The sequence below is a fragment of the Balaenoptera musculus genome, chromosome 12 (genome assembly GCF_009873245.2).
Source record: "Balaenoptera musculus isolate JJ_BM4_2016_0621 chromosome 12, mBalMus1.pri.v3, whole genome shotgun sequence".
In the NCBI taxonomy this organism is placed as follows: Eukaryota; Metazoa; Chordata; class Mammalia; order Artiodactyla; family Balaenopteridae; genus Balaenoptera; species Balaenoptera musculus.
In genome coordinates this window covers 16,140,194-16,164,402 of record NC_045796.1, presented here as the reverse complement: position 1 = coordinate 16,164,402, position 24,209 = coordinate 16,140,194, and the positions used below count along the sequence as shown (strand labels likewise).

General features: G+C 43.3%; 1 protein-coding gene across 1 annotated transcript; it reads left to right on the top strand.

The window, feature by feature from the left end:
- The first annotated feature begins 937 nt into the window (after positions 1-937).
- IYD (iodotyrosine deiodinase) lies at positions 938-23,233 on the top strand. Its single transcript, XM_036872248.1, has 5 exons — positions 938-1,303; positions 13,107-13,298; positions 15,660-15,819; positions 20,804-20,960; positions 22,757-23,233. Exons 1-5 carry the CDS (start codon positions 1,126-1,128, stop codon positions 22,937-22,939), a joined length of 870 nt encoding a protein of 289 aa, XP_036728143.1. The 5' UTR covers positions 938-1,125; the 3' UTR covers positions 22,940-23,233.
- The last annotated feature ends 976 nt before the right edge of the window (positions 23,234-24,209 follow it).

Here is a 24,209-nt window from a genome sequence, read left to right as displayed (position 1 = left end):
CAGTAAAAGCTTTATGTCCTCTGTGGGGTCTTGTCCTGTCTCAGACAGAATGAGGGACCCAGAGTGCTCATCTATCATAGCACTCATTGCACTGCATTGTAACGATCTTTTTAAAATATCACAAGGTATTTATTTAGTATCTAGTTTTTAGTTATAAAAATAAATAGCCCCTGCTAAGCCATGAAAATGAAGTTCTGATACCTGTTAAAACATAGATGAACCTTGAAGACCTTCTGCTAAGTGAAACAAGCCACTCACAAAAAGACAAATACTCTATGATTGCACTTACGGGGGTTCCTAGAACAGTCAGAATCATAGCGACAGGAAGTTGGTTAGAGGTTACCAGGGCCTGTGGGAAGAGGGAGGGGGTAGTTATAGCGTAATGGTTAGAGGGTTTCTGTTTGGGATGATGAAGCAGTTTGGGAAGAGTGGTGATGGGTGTACAACATTGTGAATGTACTTAATGCCATTGAACTGGACCCTTAAAAAGGGCTAAGATGGTAAATTTTATATTGATATTATTATATTTTATCACAATAAAAAAGTAGAAAACAATAGTTCATGCTGGTTGAAAAAAATTCAAATAATGTAGATACATATAAGGCAAAATGTGAGTGAGAGGCCTGAGATAGGCAATCCTTCCCTGTCTCCAAAACCTCAGGATAAGGGAGATTTGGTAATCGCTCAAAAGGGGCATGGAGACTGGTTGAGAAGGGGACAACTCCAGGTGATTCCTAGCTTCGGGCCAGTTGAAGACACACTGCTCTCAGAGAAAATCTACAGGAGGAAGAGTAAACACTTTCCACCACTGCTGGTAAGATCTAGTGCATTAAAGTGTTTCCTCAAATCCTGGCAATTATTGTCTAAGAATATATTGATTGAGCACACAGTTTAAAAAAGTGCACGCACCAGTGCATTCCCAGAGCCACAACACACCCGAGACACACGGCTGTGATCTTTTCTCCTTTGCAAAGTCCTCGGAGAGTCAGCGAGTTGACTCTGTTCCTTCCCCTGGCCCCCCTCTCCTTCCTTCACTCCGTCTCCCGGCATTCCCCACTCCTGTCCCTGTTTGTTTAAATACCGGCCTCGGAAGTATCGGCCCCATTCAGAATCAGCCTCACCACCATGTTTCTTCTGACTTCAGTCTTGGTAGGAGTTGTCTGCCTTTTGATGGTGTGGATCTTTAAAAGTGCTGATGGAGGCACCCAGAGAAGGAAGGGGGAGCCTAGAGCCAGGGCCGAGGCTCGCCCCTGGGTGGATGAAGACTTGAAAGACAGCACTGAAGTCCACCAGGTGGAAGAAGGTAAAGACACTGGCCATGTTGCTTGGTTTTCAACTTCTGTATTTTTAGGATGAGGGCAAGTGGATGGTGGGGCTTATGGAGAGGAAGAAACATAGGCAGGTCAGTTTCATCATCAACCTCTGTCATGCAAACAAATCAGTGTGTGACAGAGACATCATTTCTCTCTGGTGGTCAGCTTGTCACCTGCTGGCACCAAGCTCCCTTTATTTGTGGGTCCTCAGTAAAAAGCTGTTGAGGGGGTGACATTTTCCCTGGCTCCAGTCCTCTGAGGCTGCTAAAATCTTTTTGAAGGGGCACATCACAGGCTGGGGTGGCTGCGGGTTAAGTGGTCAGGTTTTGATCAAGAACTTTGGAATAAAGAAGGGGCATCTACCTAGGGGCTCGCTACCCTTCATTGCACCAGCCCTGTGGGTCACAGATAAGAGTGGCTGCTGTCCTCCAATCTGAGTGTCCAATTCAGTAGACAAGGCAATAAACAGGCAAACGATAGAGAGTAAAACAGAGACGAACTGGGTGGAACTGATTGTAAGGTGTTTTGAGAAGGCTTGGGGGTTTGGTGGGGCAGCTAGAAAAAGGCTGAAGCAGGCCTGGGGGATTACTAGGATATGAATACAAAGGTTAGGAGGCGAAGAGGAACAGAAAGAGCCTGAGTCCGGAACCCCAGGGAAAGATGGAAGGACTGTACTGACCAGGGGAGGGGTGAAAATGAAGTGGGGTGCTGAGGGCGGGCCGGGGCATGGTTGACCTGAGAAAGAAGAGGTGATGAAGGAGGCAGGCAGGAAGGGAGACGTTCTGGAGGAGCTTTGAGTAATCTGTGTTTGAGGTTTGTCTGAGGTGGTTTTGTGGTATGGATTCGACTTGGAAGAGGCTCAGTGACTCTCAGCTGGGGTAGTAATGCCTCCACCCTCCCTCCCTCCCTCCAACAGAGGCCACCTGGACGTGTGTGTGTGTGTGTGTGTGTGTGTGTGTGTGTGTGTGTGTGTTCTGAGTTGTCCTAACCTCAGGATTGGGGGGGTGGGGTATAGAGCTGGCACTCAGTGCTGGGAGCCAGCAGTGCTAAATGTACTGCCCAGGAGGATCCAAATCCAGGCAGCCTCCTAGCAGGGCAGCCTCTTACTCTCCCCCACTAACGCCGAATGCCAATTATGCCAGTTGAGAAGCACTTCCGTTGAATGAGCACGAGACCCACTGTGAAGCTGAGTAAGGATCTGTGCCAGTAATGATGGGCTGGGCGGTGGTGACAGTGCGATGCAGAGGAAGGGGTGAATTAGAGGGACGGTCAAGGAAGAGCAGTAGGGTCTAGTAATAAATTAGATATCAACAGAGGAAGAAGAGGGCACGATTTGGAGACTGGAGGAATCAGAATAACAGCTGTCATAAATGGGTGAGGGAAGAGGATCCGGTCTAAAGGGGAAGCTGTTGAATGTAGTGCAGGACGTGTTAGATTTGAGAGGATAGTGACCCATTGAAGCAGAAAGGCAGGGAGGTTTCTAGGTGAGGGATTCAGGCCATAGACACTGACTGGAGAGTCACCAGCATAGGGGTGATGCTTGGAACTTGGAAAACTAATGAATTCACTGGGGGGTATTGCTAGAGAGAAGGCTGAGGTTAGAACTTGTCGGGGGGCACCTTCAGATAAGAGGAACTGCCAGGAGGAATGGACTCAGAAAAGAAGGTGTGGGAAAGGAGGGCCAGGGTAGTAATAACAAGCCCTCACATAGCACTGCCGGTATCCCATGTCAGTTTTACATATGGTGCATCATTTAGTCTTCATAACAATACAGTGAGGCAGGCACTATTATCATATCCGTATTACAGGTAAGGAAACTGAGGCTCAAATCGGCTAAGTCACCTGCCCAAGCAATTATTGGTAGAGTCAGGACCCAGGCAGGCTGCCTCCAGAGTCCAGGCCTACAGGCAATCTGCTAGGCTGCTTTTCCCAAAGAATGACCCAGAACAGAGGGGGCAGCAGATAGCCAGCAGGGTTAAACATTCCCTGAGAGACCAGAGGTAGTGTGTATCGAGGAAAGGCCACTGGATTTGAAGACCCACGAGCTTGAGGGATACAGAGGGGTTGATAAGGCTGGTGGGGAACCAGGGACCTGGGGCTGGGCCTGAAGGTTGGGAACAGAGAGCAAAGCTGTATGGCCCCGTTCTGCTTCTCCACCTAATGATTCACTTTTAATCCTCTGCCTCCCCACTCTCTCTTCCTCACACAGAGAAAGGAACTGAACACATAGTGGCAGCTCGGCAGCCATGAGCAAATCTCCCCTGAGTGCAGAGTTCACAGTCTCTTGTTGGGATTTTTGTTGTTTACATAAGTGATACTTACTGAGGTCACACAGGCACACAGGTGGTAGGTAAGGATTAATGTTTAAACTCAGTCTCCTCTGCCACCCAAGTCCCTGCTCTTAACCATTGGGTGGGTGGACACAGTCTAAGAGAGGATGTATAATTGGAGGTATGATTGGAGAAGAGAAGGGATTCCATTACCAAGGAAACATGAGATGGTTTTGATAACAGCAAATAGATACCAGATTCAAACCATTTTGAAAATTAACAATCAGGGACAAAACAGTAAAATAAGTATTATGGGCCATTCTAGTGTGAGTTAAGGAATATATGGGTACCAATGTAGCCTCCGCCAGCTCTGATTCACAAAGAATTCCTATTCGACATTCATAGATCAAGGAATCAGCATGTGTGGGGGGATGGGATTGGGGAAGGGTCGGAGGTACAGAGAAGACATGCGGATTAGAAGTCAGACACAGACCTGCTCTGGGGACCAGTCACACATGGCATCCTGTTAACGCATTTCAGTTCCCTGTTTATCTGTAGCAGAGGTCTGAGGAGGAGAAATGACTGGTATTTAATCTCAAAGTGGAAACCTCAGATTGTTTCCCTAAAATGAATGGGAAATACTGAACAAAAATTCTCCGGTCAGACCCAGATTCATGAAAGCTCATGGAGCTGGAAATAGGAGAAAAAGATATAGGAAACACATCTTATTAAGATGTGTCCATTTTAATGTTAGTGGGGATTTTCTTCACTCAGCTTCACTAGCCATCCAGAAGCTATTATTCTAACTGAAATTTTGATTGTCCCAGTGACCACTAAAAAAGCCTTTGTTAAAATTTGTATCTGGTGTGGGCAACACCTGAGAATAAAAATGTTCCCTCGGACTTGGGAAAGGACAGATTTTTATGTACCCATAGGCAGCTGTTTCAAACCTGTTCATTGGATCAATGACAACACATCTCAGTAAAAGCTTAACAAGTCAACCAATTAGAGATGGAATCACTCTAGTACCAGCCCCTCTGAGGGCCAACCAATCAACAACAGTCTCAACCAAGTAACCCTGCTCCTGCAGATGATATCAACCCTCTTACATGCCTGGAAGTCCACCAATGCCTGAACTCCACGCTTCCCAACCAAGTGGCATGCAAGAGCTAGCCTATGGGGCTAGCGAGAGCCGACTGATCAATGTTCAGGAAATTTGTGGGCCATTTGTTCAATTGCCAATAGCTTGAGATCGGGCCATGATGGGAGGGTTTACTCTATGGGAATTGGCAAGTGCTATAAACCAGGACTCTTTTTTTTCCCTCTTCTCAGAGAGCTGGTTTACCAGCACAGCGCTGACAAAAACACTATGTAGGGCAGCACTCATGACCAGCATAGTTTTCCTTTGCCCTAGGAAGCAAAAAATTCAGCTTCATCTTTGCATTTCATCATTCTTTGGCACACCTACGTGTGCATACTTCTGCATGGCTAATTTTAAAAGGCTGGTCTACCAGGGCTCCTGTAAGACATTATGGTTCTAGGACAAAGGACAGGTAACAGATTCAGATGAGAGAAGATTAGGGAAAGGAAAAGACGTGAATGGAGATGTTGCCCTTGGGATCAAGTCTGGGTGGGTTCTGCTGGGGAAAGTGAAGCTCAGCACAGAACACTGGGGACACCGGGGACACCACGAGAGGTAAAGGGGCTCAGAAAACAAGTTCTGTCAATTCACCTGGGATAGCGTTGCTCTCTTCAAGGCCTTTCCATCTGGACATCCGCAGACTCCCCAGCCCCCAACTACCCCTGCTGCTGCTAGTGAGGTAGTGAGTCTATATTACAGTCAGGGAGTTGAATGGCTGAGAGGCCCACGTAGGAAGCAGAACGATGGCCGAGACGGTGGGAAGGAGGAGTTCTCTGAGCCGGTGTTGAGCCTTGAAGCTGCTCTCATTGCCACCTTCAGAATCTGTCAACTGTGAGAGCCGTGTCACCCTGAGCCTTATTAATACTGGTGCTCAAGCCTCCCCAAAAATCGCAGGGAGGGAACAAGGATGACATGACACAAATTGGCCTTGTAGTTTCATAGCTGGAAAACATTTGGCCCATTTGCAAAGATTCTGTAGAAGTAGAACCGCAAAAACACAAAAGCAATTCACGTAGAGACGCAGCCAGAAAAATGCCTCTAAGTTAAACATTAAAGGATAGAAGTGGCCTAGAATTACTTGGTCATTAAACCTAATTATGGAGCAATTTAGGATTCCTTGGCATTCAAGCAATGATAAAAGGCGTGTTGGTCTTGGTGTCAATAGCAAACCCCATGTGTGGCAGCACAGGACTTATATTAAAAGCAGACCACAGTAGCGTGCGTTTATTTTAGAATATGTGGGCTCCACAGCTTGAATGAATCCCCCAGAGTGGCTTGGCTGGTCTGGGGTGGAGGCGGGACAGCTGCGGAACAGAGGCTATTCTCTTTCCTCTGGTGAGGGCTTATGCCTTGGGGGCAGTCAGGAGTTCAAGAGGAAGGAGAGAGCTGTGCCTTTTTTATCGGTTCACTGCCCTGAGATCCCTTGGAGCTTCTTTCCCAGCGGGCTCAGCCTGTCCCCTTTCCCAAGGCCAAATGTAGACTTTCTGGGAGAGGCTCCAGGAAGAGCAGCGCCCCTGTGCTCTGCTTGGATGGCCCTTCTGGACAATCCAACCCAGTGGTGGTTGGGACCATTTGTCTGCTGTGCTCAGAGATAAGGCTGTGCTGATAAAGCTCAGGCAGCAGCTCCTTCATTCCGCTAGGCTAGCGTAGGAGCGCCTACCCTGGACTTTAGCTGCTGCAGAAACTGCCGAGTCATGCTCCTCGGCTGCCTTTAGTTTACACAAACGCTGAAGTTAGAAAGACCTTGCATGCGTTGGCTCATTTTCCACTTACTGACTGCGGAGGTTGCCGGACCTCGTGACAAATGGTGTGGGAGTACCACTGATGTTGAAGTCTTTGCTGACACATTTGCTAAGGTTCAGGGTTGACACTGATGACATCTGGGTTCGGTTCAGGGTGGATTGCTAGTAAGCTGATAGGTGTTAGTTGCCACTCTCTCCCGTCACACTTACTTCCTCAAGCCAGCAGGGACGTGCTGTGTGGCATGGGGAGCTCTGCTCAACGTTACCTGGTAACCTGGATGGGAAGAGAATTTGAAGTGGGGGTGGATACACGTGTGTATGGCTGAGTCACTTTGCTGTGCACCTGGAACTAGCACAACATTGTTAATTGGCTGTACTCCAATATAAAATAAAAAGTTAAAAAAAAATGTATACAGTGTGGGTCCCCACTGCCCCGGCTCGTAAAGCATAAAAAAAGAATTTTCTCAGTACTAGCTGTGAGCTAACCGTGGTCCCTGTTGGTGCTGTAGTTGGGTTCTCAGTCTCTCTGAAGTCCCCTTTTCACGAGCTTTCCCTCTGGCCTTCTGTTCCCTGGCTTCATACACCCAGGAGTGAAGTGTGGGGGTGCTGCTGGGGGAGAAGGTCACTCTTCTACCTGAATTCCATCAGGAAAGTCGCAGACCCTCAGGGCCAGGCCCTGGCTCTTCTTACTCTCTTCCCTCTGTTCCTATTGTCATTCTCATCTTTATCTGAGGGCTCCCAAAGTGACATCTCGCCTTCTGGACATTTACTGCAGTCTTCCCTTATCCTCAGGGAATACGTTCCAAGACCCCAAGTGGATGCCTGAAACCCTACGTTTTTTCCTGTACATATGTACCTATGATAAACTTTAATTTAAATCAGACACAGTAAGAGAATATCCAAATTGCCAGTATCACTAATCATGTGCTTTGGGGTCATTATTAAGTAAAATCAGGGTTACTTGAACACAAGCAGTATCCTGACAGTCAACCGAGAGGCTACTAAGTGACTAATTGGGTTGGATACATGGACAAAGGGTTGATTCACGTGGGTGGGGGGATGGAGCAGGACAGGCATGAGATTTCATCATCTTACTCAGAATGGTGCACAATTTTAAACTTATGAATTGTTTTTTTCTTGAATTTCCCGTTTCATATATTCAGAACACAGCTGGCCATGGGACACCGAAACCTCAGAAAGCAAAACCTCTGATAAGGGAGGATTATGGATTACTGTATTGGGGGAAAAACCACTGATTAAGGAGTTAAGAAACCTAGGCTATAGTTCTGGCTCCATGAAGGATTGCTGCGTGGTCAGGAGAAGTTAATTGTGCCCATTCATTCCTATTTCTACTTTTGTCTCACCTTCCCCAGATGGGTCATCTCTCATCCTCTTATCTCACTTAAGAAAGTGTCAGGTGTCTTTTCTTTTTTTTTTTTTTCAGATGTTCTTATATCAATATAACAATTGTAGTCAGTTGATCTACCCTTGTGGGTGTTTTTGGTAATTCGTTTCTATGGCCCTTCTCATTAAAAAAAAAAAACACCACCACAAAAAAACCCTTAATTGTGAAATGTAATATGCTTACTAGAAAAGTGTATAAAAGATAGATGAATGGCTTAACAAATAATTTTAAAGCAAAAATCCATATAGTAATCACTTAGATCAAGAAATATAAATTTCCAGTACTCCATGAAACCCTATATGTTCCTTCCCAGTAACCTCTTCCATACCCTATAGAAGTAACTATTATTTTGAATTTTATGGGAATTACTTCTTTGCTGGTCATTCTATTGGAAAATTACATATAAAATTTTTTTGAGGTCTAGGATACTGTTACTTATTCCAGGGAATATTCACATTTGCACCTACCAGAAGAGCAACATTCTAACACTCTGGAGCAACTTTAATCTGAGGTCAAGGCTTACGGTTCCCTGGATCACTCACAGGATATTACCTTAGGCTCTAAGGCACCAGGGCTGGATTACTTACATTTTACTCTTACTATTGAAACGTAAATGTTCAGGCCCTGGATAGCCCTGGGGGTTTGACTTTGGTCACCATCCTTTTATCTCAGCTCAGCCTCATGGCGGTTTCTAGGTAACTGGAAAATATTCTCTGGACATTTGAGTGCTGTTCTACCTCTGTGGGTACTAACCTTCACCCAGATTTTGACTGTGATGTTCTACAGTCACAGATTAGCTCTTCAGTACTTAGAAGAAAATGTTCTAAATGTATTTTACTAAGGATTTTAGCTTTCCTTACTTTGGAGGTTTGGTGTAAATTATGTAAATAACCATTACTGGAAGTGAAAATCCTTTAGTAAATGTCACAAGAATCAGAATCATAACCAAAACATCAGTTAATCTATGGCATCAAAGTGGATTTGTATCTACTCAAAGAAGGAAGTAACAACTAATTATTTTCTATCACACAGTTGAAGACATGGGATATACATTATATCAGGCAAATATTCATTGGCTTTTGGGTGGTTGTGAATGATGAAGATATATGGTAGCATTATATTCAGTTTTCTAAAGACACAGTTTAGGTAGTACAATAATAATTCAGGTAAGGCATATACATGCACACAAATAAACCTTAATGGTTTAAAACAATCTAAATTTGTTACTTTAATGAAAGTAAGTGCTGGGCATTTTTGCCATTGACAAAAGCAATTTTGTCATTGTGAACTCTGATTATCTGTTCTTATCTGAGTAGGAGTTGCCTCCTACTGGTGATATGGCTTCTCTGCACCTGTCCCCATCAGGCTGAAAAATATCAGAGCAGATTTAGGAAAGTCTTCAGCCTTTGTGTAAAAGAACCATCTACTCATTAGATTCCAGTGATATTTTCAGTGTCTATTTCTTGGGCAGCCTTCTTGGTGAAACCTTATTTATGTGATTAAAATTCCCTGAAAAGTCCAACTCACATCAACTCATTCTGGTTTGATGTACTGAGGTCCACTTTCTGTAGTAGGCTCTTTTTGGTATCTTTTGCCTCCTAGAGTCTAGGAGTTGATGAAGTCCAACAACAACCAGAAATCCAAGACTAACTCAAGATAAGCAAGGAGTATATATATATATATAAATACTCCATTCAAAGCATTCCTATTTTTAACACTTTTTAACTTTTTGAATACAGCATCTTAGAATTTCTTTCAGTTGAAATCTTTGTAGTTCACATTTAAATCTTTGTAGTTCAGATCAAAAGTATTGTCTACTCATGGGTTTGAAAGGAATGAAGAAACACACGTATTCAGAGGTAGAGCTTCAGTTTCACCTATTGAATCCTCCATTGCATCTTCATCTTCTGTAAGATCTTGAGCTACAGATAATCGGTTTCCACAGCTCTCTGAACAGGAAGGAAATGGGGGAAAGCAGAAGTGGCAGAAGCAAGCAGGTGTAAAGATAAATTTGCTGTAGGTAAATTGAACAGATTTTTTTCTTATGGTTAATATTTTTGTATCTTGTTTAAGAAATCCTTCTCTACAGGGTCATGAATATAGTCTCCTATATTCTTTTCTAAAAGCTTCAAAAATTAGTCTTTCATAATTAGAACTGTGGTGAGAACAGGCAATATTCATTAATTTTCAATATCTGATGGAAGAGTTTCAATGTTTCACCACTAACTATGTAGTTGTTTCTGGGTTGTTTTGGTATTTTTCCCCATAGTTAGACTTTATCAGGTTAAGAAAGTTCCTTTCTACCCCAATTTACTAAGAGATGAATGCCAAATTTGATCAGACACCTTTTCTGCATTACAGTGATTATTAGCTTGTGAATGTAACAAACAACATTGCTTTTCTAATGTTAAGTTAACCTTGCATTCCTGGGGTAATCCCAACTTGGCCGAAGTGTATTGTTTTTTTATATATTGTCGAATTCTGTTTACTAATATTTTGGTTAGGACTTTTTGCATCTATATTTATGAGAAAGTTGAGCCTGTAGCTTTTCTTTCTTTTAATGTCCTAGTCGGGTTTGGTAGCAAGTGTGTGCTAGTCTTATAGAATGAGCTGGTGGGGGATGTTTCCTCTATTTCTATTCTTGGGAAGAGTTGGAGAAAATTTAGCAATAATTGTTCGGTGAGTGTTTGGTAGAACTCCCTCAGGAAGCCATCTGGGCCTCTTCCTAAGGGAATCTTTTTTTTTCCTGTGGCTGATTTTAAGATTTTGTATTTTATTATAAAAGGTGTGGGCTTCTTTTCTGTTATACTGCTTGGGATTTACTGGGCCTCTTGAATCTGTAGATCTGGCATTTTTCATCAGGTTTTCATATCAGATATTCTCTTTCAAATATGGTCTCTGCCACATCCTCTTTCCCATCTTCTGCTGTCACTATCATCACGTATATTAGAACATTCTTGCTCTGCTTTATTTTTCTTGATCTTTCTTTTATGTTTTCTATCTTTTGGTCTTTCCTTGCTCTTTTCTAGATAATTTCTTCTGAGTTGTCTTCAGTTCTTTAATTCTTTCTTTAGGTATGTCTAACCTACTATTAAACCCACCCACCAAGTTCTTAATTCTTTTCTTTTATTTTTCAGTTCTAAAAGTTCTATTTTAAAATATTTTCTATGTCACTTTTCATCTTTTCCTGTACCCTACAGATTTATATATGTTTGTCTTTTTTTTTGCCCCTCTAAACCTAGTAATCATAGTTGTTTTATCTTTTGAGTCTGATAATTCCAATATTTGGAGAATTCGGTGTCTGACTCTATTTTTAAAAACCTATTCTGCTGGGCTTCCCTGGTGGCGCAGTGGTTGAGAGTCTGCCTGCCAATGCAGGGGACACGGGTTCGAACCCTGGTCTGGGAAGATCCCACGTGCCGCGGAGCAGCTGGGCCCGTGAGCCACAATTACTGAGCCTGCGCGTCCGGAGCCTGTGCTCCACAACAAGAGAGGCCAAGATAGTGAGAGGCCCGCGCACCGCGATGAAGAGTGGCCCCCGCTTGCCGCAACTGGAGAAAGCCCTCGCACAGAAACGAAGACCCAACACAGCCATAAATAAATAAATAAACAAATACTTTAAAAAAAAAAAAAAAAAAACAAAAAAAACCTATTCTGCTGTTTCTTGCTCAAGATATTTTTTTTGTATGTCTGGTTGTCTTTTGTGGGTTGCTGATAATTGTACTTAAAATTGTTTATATGTTGGCATTTGTTTCTGCTGGGTAATGGGGGTATTTTCAGGCAGGACCACACTATTCCAAATTCAAGTTTAAGGCAGGACCCATCAAAATGTTATAACCTCTTGGTGGCTGATTTATTTATTTAATGGCCATGCCATGTAGCATGCGTGATCTTAGTTCCCTGACCAGGGATGGAACCCATTCCCCCTGCAATGGAAGTGCAGTCTTAACCACTGGACCACCAGGAAAGTCCCTGATTTATTTATGATTCTTAGTTTTCCTAAGGATGTAGTCTTGGGGGCCCAGCTTGTTAGACTTCCCATCGTATATGGGTCTGGGCTTTGATTTCTGTCCCTCTTGATCCCTGAAAATATAAAAATAAAAATTCAAATATATTGGGATTGGCAGATGTTATCAGGGCAAATGCAGCTTCTGTGCTTATTTACCTCTGCAGGATCATATTTTCCCTTCACTTTTGGCCTGGGAATTTCTTACTATGCTGTCAGTAACTCAATGATTTTAACAGGGCTTTATAAAAAATTATTTATTTCAAGATCTTAGTGGTTTTCAGGGGACTTCCCTGGTGGTCCAGTGGTTAAGACTCCATGTTTCCACTGCAGGGGGCACGAGTTCAGGGAACTAAGATCTGGCCAAAAAAAAAAAAAAAGATCTTAGTGGTTTTCAGCCAATGGATTGTTTCAAATAAGTTAGTTCACCATTAACAGAAATTTGCATTTTTCATCTTTATGTATGTAAAAGTTTTCTTTTTCTTGATTTATAACCAGTCTGGGCTTTGAAGGACAGTCAAGATCAGAGTTTAAGGATTGTGTAGACCTATTTTTCTCATTTTTTCTTGATGTTTTTGAGCTCATAACCTTACAGATATCTTGAGAAGTTTATTTCCTTCTCCCCAGTGACCACCTTATGACTATAAGGGAGTAAAAATAATTTTCTCTGGCTGAGACACCACTCCCCCATAATAAAAACAGATTAACAAGAGAAAAACAAACAGAAATTTAATAACATGTATATCTCTTGTGTACATGGGAGAGACCCAGGAAAACTGAGTAACTCCTCCAAATAGCCTTAGCCACCACCTTAAATACCATCTTCATATAAAGACAAAAAAAAGGTGTTGGGGACTGGGGAGAGCCAGTTATGGGAGGTTATCAGGAAAAGCAGACTAAACAAGGGTAAGATTGTTACAGAGATTTAAGTCCACACCTTCTCTGTTGACACGAGTTTCTTGTGATTTAGAATCATCCTTCTCTTCCTGGTACAGAGGGGGAAACACTTCCAAATAGAGATTTCCTTTATAAATGCAAATGTCTCTTACAAAAGGGTGACTTCTACTCGGGTCTTCAGAACTTCTCCTGTGTCTGCGTTTCCTAAAAATATTCAACTCAAAATAATTCTTATGCTAAAGAGACATATTTGGGGGGAGGGGCATATTGCACTCCCCTTCATGACCAAGAGAGATCCTCTAATTTGCTGTCTTCCTTGTTCTTACTGGCAGACGCTGACGAATGGCAAGTGTCAGAGGAAGAGGTGGAACACGTCCCATTCTCCCACACCCGGTATCCTGAGAAGGAAATGCTTAAGAGATCCCAGGAATTTTATGAACTTCTCAATAAGAGACGGTCTGTTAGATTCATAAGTAATGAGCAAGTCCCAGTGGAAGTGATTGATAATGTCATCAAAGCAGCAGGTCTGTAAGTGCACAGTGGGTCTTTGAGAACATCCGCTACAAGTGACAATAGTGGAGCAATGTTGAAGTTCAAACACAGTGAAGTAAAGTCTTACCCAGGTGTTGACTGACTGCCAGGCACAAGATGATTTCCACTTTCTACAAACTTTTAACTATTACAAACTTCTCGGGAGCAGATGTGACAACAGTTCAAAACTTCTGAAATTATTCAACATTATAAAATTTATGAAGAATGAATATTTCTGAACACATTATTATACATCAGAAAAGAAACATCCTTACTTTCACCTCCCCTTAAAACACATACACACACACACACACACACTCACTTACTCACATTTATACATTTCTCTTTTGGGAACTGAATTTCTTATATTACACACCATGATGCTCTAGTACTGTATTCTAATGAACTAGCAAAATTTATTCATGTGAATTCGCAAAGTAAATCAAAGCAAGGCAAACATTTTTCCCCCTCTTTTGCTTTTTATTTATTTATTTATTTGTCTGCTTCGGGTCTTAGTTGCAGCTTGCGGGATCTTCGTTGCGGTGTGCAGGATATTTTGTTGCCGCGAGCGGGCTCAGTTGTGACACCGGGGCTCAGTAGTTGCAGCATGCAGGTTTAGTTGCCCCACAGCATATGGGATCTTAGTTCCCTGACCAGGGATCAAACCTGCGTCCCCTGCATTGGAAGGCGGATTCTTAACCACTGGACCACCAGGGACGTCCCCCAAATGCATTTTCAATGTTAATTAATATCTATTCCCAGAGGAATAGATGAGAATTATAGAAAAAGGGGGAGGAGATATGAGAAAGCCCCCTATTTGAGAGTCTCCTCTGATTGGATTCTTATTCCTGTATAAATCACATTTAAGTTCATTTCCAGAAATTATTGCATGACTATTATAAACCCATTGCCCAAATTAAAAGGAAGGAAGAATAAAACAGTTCATTTCAGTTAAGAACACAAATGCACTAGATTGGTGAGTCCTTTATCTAACTAATAGCAGTTACTAAATTTCTTCTGTGTATAGATCTGTATCTAAATATGTGGGTGTGTGCATATGACATTCAGAGAAGTTTGGCATAATTGAAAACATTAGGGGGCAATTTATTTCTTATGTTTGGTGATGCCAATATTTAGTGAACAGACAATGTGTACAAAGTGAACTGGAATCCCTCTGTTCAGAAATTTGGGCTTTATGTTTAGATTTGACTTACATTTCACAGTTCAATCATGCCCTCTCTACCATGGGGACTGGTGGATGGCAAACTCATCAAGGCTGGCCTGAGACCCCTCCTGTAGAGTTTGTGCCATTGAACTACTCACTAGGAAGAAAGGAATACTTGCTTCTGAAATATACCACCAGTGGGTCACCATGGTCTACTTCTAGAAACAGCCATTTCTAGGACAGAGGGGTGACACCCAGATCAGAAGCTGGACCAGTCCATGGCTGGAATCTTTTTTATTTTTTTAATATTTATTTATTTATTTATTTTGGCTGTGCCAGGTCTTAGTTGTGGCCTGTGGGATCTTTAGTTGTGGCATGCGAACTCTTAGTTGCAGAATGCATGTCAGATCTAGTTCCCTGACTAGGGATCGAACCCAGGCCCCGTGCATTGGGAGCACGGAGTCTTACCCACGGGACCACCAGGGAAGTCCTGCTGGCTGGAATCTTAAAGGGAACTTAAGCTCCTTGGGTCCCACGATGCACTATGAAGCTTTGTCCAGGATATTGGGACGGATCCAAGGGTGGGCTGAGGTTTCCCAAAACCTGTGAGAGCTGGAAGACACTCTGCTGTGTGTCTGAGTGCCCAGGGCCAAGAGTTCTCGTGTGTTCACAACAGGGCCACAAACCCCACAGTGCCACACTCAGAACTTTGATGTAGGCACTAAACAATTTATAGTTCAATTGCCTTTTGGAGAGTGCTTTTGAAACCATTTTGCCATTTAAATTTTGCCATTTCCAATAAACTTCATGACTCGATCATTTTTCAAGAATATCAAAACAAACAGCATTTTGGAGGCTTTTGGCTATCAGAGCTTCCCATCTGTGTTCCCTTATTGGTCACAGAGTAGTTCCTAGGGATGTTTTCTCTCACATGATTAGAGAAGCAGTGATAAATTCCCAAAGCCTAGGAACTACTGGCCTTGATCTCAGTTAGTTGGTTTGGAGACCCTGACAGAGATGCTGAACAAAACGGGCCTGGCAGCAACATCCCAGAGGCTACCGCCAGGCATTTTGTGTGTCAGGTGATCTAACATCACTTTGAGCAAATATGAGTTATATTTATTCTTAATTAACAGTCTCAGATTTTTCTTGCAGTTTTCATTTCTGATTTTAATTTAATGGGTGATAGGAACAGCCCCAAGTGGGGCCCACACAGAGCCCTGGACCTTTGTGGTTGTGAAGGACCCGGACGTGAAGCATAAGATTCGGGAGATCATTGAGGAGGAAGAGGAAATAAACTACTTGAAGAGGATGGGACCTCAATGGGTTTCAGACCTGAAGAAACTGAGGTACAAAAGTGGGTAGAATTAGGCATGTTTGGTTTGGCTTCCTAAAATGAAATAACTATGACTTTAGTTTCCTGGTTTTGTTTTAGGTGTTAAAAAGTTTCATTTTACCTGTGGAAGAAATAATGGAAATTAAGTCAGGCCTCACCGCTGAATTGCCTTGAGCACACGTATTGCGTAGGGCTGAGGGATGCCAGCTGGAATCACATCTGGGTTCACATCTTAGCTCTGGTTTTCCAGTTGCAAGACCTTAGGCGTTTGCTTACTCTCTCTAAGTGCACTAGTCTGGTTTCTCCAGAGAAACAGAATCAATGGAGAGAGAGACAGACAGACAGACAGAGAGAGATAGAGAGAAACATAGAGAGAAAGAGATTTATTACAAGTAATGGGCTCAAGTGATTATGGAGGCTGAGAAGTCCCAAGACCCAGCAGACCCAGCAGAGTCGATGGAATAGCTCCAGTCTGAGACCAAAGGCCTAGGAACCAGGAAAACCAATGTGTAAGTTGCAGTCCAAGTCTGAGTCCAAAGGCAGGAGAAGACTGATGTCCCAGCTCAAAGACAGGCAGATGGAGAAAATTATCCCTTATTCCGCCTCTTTTGTTCTATTCAGGGCTTCAGCGGTTTAGATGAGGCCCACCTATGTGGAGGAGGGCAATTTGCTTTACTCAGTCTGCCAATTCATATGTTAATCTCATCCAGAAACATCCTCACAGACACACCCAGAATAATGTTTAACCAACTATCTGGGTGCCTTGTGGCCCAGTCAAGTTGACACATAAAATCAAACATCACACTTCTGTTTTCTCACCCAAAACAATAATGTTAAAAACTTGGTATCAGGATTAGATAAGATAGAGGCTAAGAGTAGGGCCTTAGAAGCTAGAGTGCTTGGGTTCAAATATGAGGTCTACCACTTATTAACCTATCTGTGCCTCAGTTTCCTCATCCATAAAATGGGAATAAATCTAGTATCGACTTCATTATGAAAATTAGATGAATTTGTAAGCACTTAGAACAGTGATGGCACATAGTAAGGGCCATATGAATCTGGTAAATAAATAAGCTATGACCCAAATAATTATTAGTAAATTGTGAAATACTTCTCAGGATCTTGAGTGAAGTAAATTACGTTTTCCTATAAATAGTCTTGTACATGATCTCACTCAGCAGGCTTTCATTTTAGTACATGTTTAGTAAAAGTACAAATTTAGTACAAGTATAATATTCATTATGCATTAGTAACTTTGCAGGCTTCCTTATCTCCAGGGAAGAAGCAGATTGGAATTCAGTGTAAGTGGATTTACCGTGAGGCTTCAGCGTATTCGGGTAGACACGTGCGAGGTTTCATTTTTTTTCTGGAAACTACAACTAACTATGCTTGTTAATCCCACTTTTCCCATTGAGGACCAGTCACCCTACACAATATCTAGGATGGATTCCATAATTTCTCAGTCATTTTTGTAGTTAAAACAGTCACTTTCAATTTTTTCCGACTCAGCCTTGTCATTTTAAAACACTGGTCACAGGGTCCTCTTTACAAATACTGCCCTCCCCACAGAAGCATCTCCTTTCCCTTCCAGCTCGAGTTCTTGGCACGTAGAATGTAGAGGTACTCATGCCTCTGGCTCTCAGCTCTGGGCCTTTAGCGGCCAGTTCCAGCACCAGCCATCCAGTACCCACTGTGACACAAGCCTAAGAAAAGGCAGTGGGATCTCCGTCTTGCGGGGGTAAAGTGGGACTTCTGCTCTGGTAGACAGGGCTGGGTGGTGAGAAGGATGGCCTCTAAGTCCTACTCCTGTCTCATTTATTTGCCCCAGAGGACAGTTTTTCTCCTGAGATATTTAAACCCTATTGAAATTGATGTCTATTGGCATTGTAACTTATGGCTGTGTTCTGGAATAAGTGCAGGATATTAATAATGAATATATAAATCTCATTGCATATTCATGAGAAAAAACGGATGGGTAAAGTCGAGTCTCTCTTCTTAGAGACATGCTGTGCTGTGTGTGTGCAGCATCTGCAAAACGCTGCCCGCCCCGTCACCCCCCAAAGAAGGCAGCATCAGTTGCTCTCTTGTCTCTACGCTCAGAGCACCTAATACACACCTTCCGTGCATTTAAAATAGCCATTACCACATAGTTATTTAATTATTGGCCTACTTTTCTTCTCATTTTATAGGCCATATTTTAGAAACCTTTGTGGTACACCAAGATACTCTGGAGAATCCAATTAACATTATAGACTTTCTCTGCAGACAATATGCGTGCACACACACACACACACACACACACAGACAGATGTATATATATATATACACATATATAGTCTCTAGGGTCCAGGGGCCTCCAGTTTAAAAAAATCTTATATTGTAGCACCTAGCACAGTGCTGATGCATGGTAGGTAATTAAATAACTGTTTGTTGAATTGCATCACAAATGAACATATGTCCTGACAGCCAGTTTGAGTCAACTCTGAAACTCATAGCTGTCGTTAAAGGCTTGATATACAATCTGGTCCAACCTACCCGTCAAGGCTTCTTCTCCTGCTGCTGGCGTGAGACCCTTCACCCCAGGTGGAAGGTGCTAATTGTCCTTTCTTTTTTTTTTTTTTTTTTTAAATTTTTATTTATTTATTTATTTATTTATGGCTGTGTTGGGTCTTCGTTTCTGTGCGAGGGCTTTCTCTAGTTGCGGCGAGCGGGGGCCACTCTTCATCGCGGTGCGCGGGCCTCTCACTATCGCGGCCTCTCTTGTTGCGGAGCACAGGCTCCAGACGCGCAGGCTCAGTAATTGTGGCTCACGGGCCCAGCTGCTCCGCGGCACGTGGGTTCCTCCCAGACCAGGGCTCGAACCCGTGTCCCCTGCATTGGCAGACAGATTCTCAACCACTGCGCCACCAGGGAAACCCTAATTGTCCTTTCTTAACAGGCCTCGGCACGTTGCTATCTTTTTATTAGCTGTAATATGATGTCATGATACATTCTTGTAAAACTGAACAAACCCAAAATACTAGCTACCAATGTATGCCTAGGCAAAATAAGTACAAAGATTAGTAAACATTACTAACCTGCCTCTGACCTAGTAAATTGCTTATTCTTCACCTCATATTTAAAAATTGTTTTGAATTATTCACTGTAAAATAATACATAGTAATAATAATAATATTAGCTAACACATACATGGTACTAGGTACTATTCTAAGCACTTGATCTATTTGGACTGATTTTACTGTCACAATAACCATTTGAGGTGAGTGTACAATAGTACATTTTACATTTGAGGACACTGAGCTGTGAGAAGGTGAGTGGGTTGCCCAGCATGGCAAAGCTAGATGACTCCAGATTTTTTTGTAAACTATTAACATTCTCCCGCTTTGTAAAGAGAAAAAGAATTGATACTGGTCAAATGTGAATAAGCTGGTTGAAGTATGGTAAAGTAGCTTTGAGAATGTAATGTATAGAAATTAGCAGTATACAAGGAACTGTAGAAAATACACACGTGGGTTTAATGTGTTTTAAAACAAGGAAGTGGGGCTTCCCTGGTGGCACAGTGGTTGAGAATCTGCCTGCTAACGCAGGGGACATGGGTTCGAGCCCTGGTCTGGGAAGATCCCACATGCCGCGGAGCAGCTAGGCCCGTGAGCCACAAATACTGAGACTGCGCATCTGGAGCCTGTGCTCTGCAACAAGAGAGACCACGATAGTGAGAGGCCCGCGCACCGCGATGAGGAGTGGCCCCCGCTTGCCGCAACTAGAGGAAGTCCTCGCACAGAAACGAAGACCCAACACAGCCATAAATAAATAAATAAATAAATAAATAATAATTAAAAAAAACAAAACAAGGAAGCATAACTAGGCTAAGAATGAAATGAGTGGTGACTACCTCTTGCTTATTGATGACATAATTTACCCTAAGGAAAAATTCCAATATATAGCATTGTATGAGTATCTTTCCTTTGAATATCTGAGCTAGAGTGTAGCGTTTGCCAAAATGTATGGGCAGGGTAATGAAATAGAGAAAGATATGCTCTTATCTGGAAAATAAAAATGGAAACTCAACATTTATACCTCCTGTGAGTTACCTCCCACTCCCACAAAAGTTTGCTTCCTTTTCTCCATAACTAGGCTAAGAATGTTACCATCTGCCCACCTGGAATTTCGGTTCAAACTCACTGTCATCTTTTTCTTCTCCCTTGTGCACTCCTGTGCCAGATCTATCAGCTCCTGCCTCTACAACTCCCTAAGTTCTCCTGGGCCATTGCCATTGTCTCCTATCTGGTCCCGTTTGAGCTGGTCCTTTGCCCACACCAATCCGCCTCTTTGTGAAACAGATCCGATCGTGTGATGCTCTTGCTCAGAAGCTTGTGATAACTTTCCATCACCCACTGAACAAAGTCCAGGACCCTGCAAAATCTGTATGAAAACTGCCAGCCTCCCAACCCGTGCCCCACCACGCACACCATCCTCCAGCCCACCAGGCTTCTGAAATTCCCTGTCCGGCCAAGCGTTCTCCTTCCGACTCTGCCTTTTGCTCATCCCTTCCCTGGGCTGCCCTTCCCAATGCCCCTTGTCTAGCTGGTCTTCAGTGCCCCGCCTCAAGAGAAACTTTGGAAATATTCTGACAATCTCATTCAAAACTAACATTTTATTTTTGGGCTCCTAAGGCCCTTGTCTTATATTTCTTTAATAACACTTACCAGGTTTTAGTTTGCTAAATTTGGCTTACTGCCCTCTGGGTTATAGGATCTATCTTTGTATCTTTCAGCATTTCACGTGTCTTGCTATATCAGGCCCTTATTAATACCTGTTTACTGACTTTGGATAGAAAAAGGTAAACATGACGTGAACAAAAATCCTACTCTTTTTCAATTTAAACATGAAAGGCAAGTAAATGTTTCTATTTTTAATGCATATAAGGTGGTAAACAGGGAACAAAAAAACCATCAAGAGAAAATATTCTTCTAAATATCTTTTTTTTTCCCCTTTAGGACCAACTGGATTAAGGAGTACTTGGACACAGCCCCTGTTTTGATTCTCATTTTCAAACAAGTACACGGTTTTGCTGCAAATGGCAAGAAAAAGACCCACTACTACAATGAGATCAGTGTTTCCATCGCTTGTGGCATCCTCCTAGCTGCCCTGCAGGTATGTCACCCTCCCACTGGGCCCAAGAGACAGACTTAATACTTGGGGGCCAACTGTGGTTTCATTTGCAAATTTCAGCTGAGTTTCTAGTTCAGGGACAGGAATTCCTCAGTAAGGGAACTCTGATGTAAAAACTGCCTCTGGAAACCTGGATTGGTGCTTCAAACAAGCTGGCATCCTTCCTGGAAATTTACTTCTAACATTATTTAAGGGTCAAAAAACGGTCGCTGTGTTTGCCTTCATCTGTAACGACATGAAGCTTTTAAGGGCTTTAGTAAACACCCATGAAGAGCTTCAGAGCCTGAAAGCTCCAGGGCACGGCTTCTCAGCTGTGTTGTCTGAGCCAGTGGGATGATTCAATAGCTATAAGGGGAACTCTATCATAGAGCTCCTGTCCTCAGAAGTTGAGTTTACATCGTATTGCATTAGAAAGATGTCCATGTGCTTAAAAAAATTCCATCTACATAGTAGCTACAGCCATGCTAAGCGTGAAACAGAGCAGGATTGAGGTCTGCCTTTCACATGGTTCAAGTCATTCACTCAGCAGATATTTTCTGAGCTCCTTCTATGTGGCAGATCCCAGGAGTCACCAGGAATAGTCACCTCGTGAACTGTATGTTCTGGTGGAGACTGCGGTCCTGGGAGAGGGTGGAGAGTGACAGTAAACACGTGAAATAAATAAAACAAACAGGATTATAAGAGTGAATGAGCCTACTTTCAAGGGACAGTAGATTCCAAAAAACTATGTGCTTCTTCGTTATCTCAAAGAAAAATGTGTTTGCTGAAAACTTGCAAAAGAGTCATTGTGACATAAAAGGGGAATGTGTTTTTAGATGACTTGAAAAACAGTTCCAAAGGAGCTGGCATCCTATTTACCTCCTGACTCTGTAACAGATAAAGGAATTGCTGTGCAACGTCAGACCGCAGGGCACCGCCCCCGTCCTAGATAGGGTCCCTGACGAGGCAGTTTAGGCTTGGCGTGGGTTCCCTTCACCTGTGGCTTCTGTGCATTCCAATCAGCAACTTCTCACACTTTACTGTGGAGTTTGCTGCCCTCTAGCTTTCTGTAAGGCATAAGTCTGAGTGTAGGTCTTGATTTGTGAAGGAGGAAGGAATCTTCTGGAAGCCCTTGTCTGGGCAGATTGCACAGAGACTGGAGGCGTGCTCGACTCCCAAAGGCAGTTCCAGAACCTCCTTCTGGTCCAGGCTTAGCGATGAGCATCTGATGGGGAAAGCAGGGGGGCATAGAGAGGGCCAACTGGGAAAGCGTCCTGAAGCTACACGTGATTTTTATTGGATGTTTATTATTCGAGGGGCCTGGGAAGAGGTTGGTGGAGTATTTCCTCTACCTCTTACATACCCCTTGGCCACTAGGTCCTCCATCACTGGACATAGGTATTTTCAGCTGGGGATGGCGCTCTGCTGCCACGGTTGGTTACATAACCACAGGAACTGCCCTTTGTTTTTCCATTCCTTTGGTGTAGTTGGATTCCCCACATTTCTTTCCATGAAATAACCATTCCCATTTCTTAAGCATCAGTGAAAAGTGACTGGTGTTTTCTTCTCTGAGAAGCTTCCCACTGTTTGGTTAAGAGAAAGTGGGGTCTGGGGAGGTCCAGGAGGGCAGGTACGATTCAATACACCATGGCCCAAGCTGGTCGTCTCTTTGCCGCCCAACTTCAGGGAAATGATGGGACAAGCAAATCCTGTAGGGAGTAGAACATGCCCAGGCTAGAAGCAGAGCTGGGGTTTTGCCTGCTGACTTGAAAATGGTTTCTTTTCCTCTCCTGTTACAGAACGCGGGACTGGTGACTGTCACGACCACTCCTCTCAACTGTGGCCCCCGTCTGAGGGTGCTCCTGAACCGCCCCACAAATGAAAAGCTGCTGGTACTGCTCCCTGTGGGGTACCCCAGCAAAGAGGCCACGGTGCCTGACCTCGCACGGAAGCCTCTGCATCAGATCATGGTGACTGTGTAGGCAGGACACAGGCAGGGACCTGCTGGGAGGTGATGCCCCCCACTCCTTTCTCCTGTTCCTTTGGGAGTACAGGCTGCTCTCTCCCTGGGCGCTCCGTCTCCCTGGCACTCCACTCCGGGGGGTTGGCCTCTCTGTGTGCGAAGAAACCTTTGCACTTTCTACAGCACTTTGAGTCTGAGGAGCCCTGATTCCGATAGTGTGATTAGCTGAACCATACAGAGTAAGAGATGAATAGGTATGTTCTCTTCCATTTCTTACCCACTTTGGAAATGCATTAAATTTTTGCTAAGAACATGCCCTTGGTTTTTGAAGTTTTTTAATTGTTCCAGAAAAATCACGGGTGATTTTTTTCTTTCACTCTTTAAAAACTCAAAGAGGAAAGAGTCATCAGAAAATTTAATATAGTCCCAAGAATTCAGCTATGTGATGATTTTTAAATTTAAATTTAGACTGATCAAACGGTTTTCTGCCCTCTGCTTTCTGGTGGCTTTTAGGCAAGGATGTACTTTTGAGATGCACTCTTCCTGAGCTTAATGGATATTCTGCCAGTTTTTAATGAGTAACCTTCAAAATAATGAAAACGTTACAAGCACAGAACAGAACAGCGCGTGCTTGTGTAGACGGGCAACCATCTGGACCTATACATGGTTAGTTGCATTGTCCAGAGTGCATGTTGCAGCTGCCTCGCACCAGCTCGTTGAAGCTGATGGTTAAATATTCAGGAATTTTGTGAGCCAGTTATTAAACCATTTGCAGCTTGAAATTGCCCACGGTGGGAGTATTTACACCATGGCAACCGGCAGGCACACAAATCAGGGCTTGCTTTCTTTTTCTTAAAGGGAACTGTTTTCCAGACACTAGGGAGTTCTAACTGTGTTCCCCTTCTTTTCTACTCTCCCCCACGAAACACACTTATCCTCTTCCTCCAGATGGCAGTCACACTGTATGCAGCCGATGGTCACTGGGTGCCGGGCGGGGACTGCCAGCTCTAGCCCTTCACCTGTCACCCTCTGTCTTCCCTTCCAGGGCGCTGCTCACACAGGTACACTCGGAACTCAGATAATTGCTCATCAAAAGCAACTCTACTCACCTCTCTATCTCCTTCCACTGTCTTTTTTCTCTTCTATTTTTTTTTTTTAAACTCAGATCCCTCCAGAAAAACTCTCCTGCCTCTTTTCACTTCATTCGTGTGTCACACGGTACATTGATAAGATCATCAATAGTATCATTGATAAGAGTCAGAGCTGGTGACAAATCTGTATCAGAGAAA

Bases quoted from the DNA above. Each gene is read 5' to 3' on its own strand.
- IYD (XM_036872248.1), top strand. From the start codon at position 1,126: ATGTTTCTTCTGACTTCAGTCTTGGTAGGAGTTGTCTGCCTTTTGATG. The intron at 15,820-20,803 runs GTACAAAAGTGG...TTTCCCCTTTAG, and splicing joins TCAGACCTGAAGAAACTGAG to GACCAACTGGATTAAGGAGT. The intron at 20,961-22,756 runs GTATGTCACCCT...CTCCTGTTACAG, and splicing joins TCCTCCTAGCTGCCCTGCAG to AACGCGGGACTGGTGACTGT.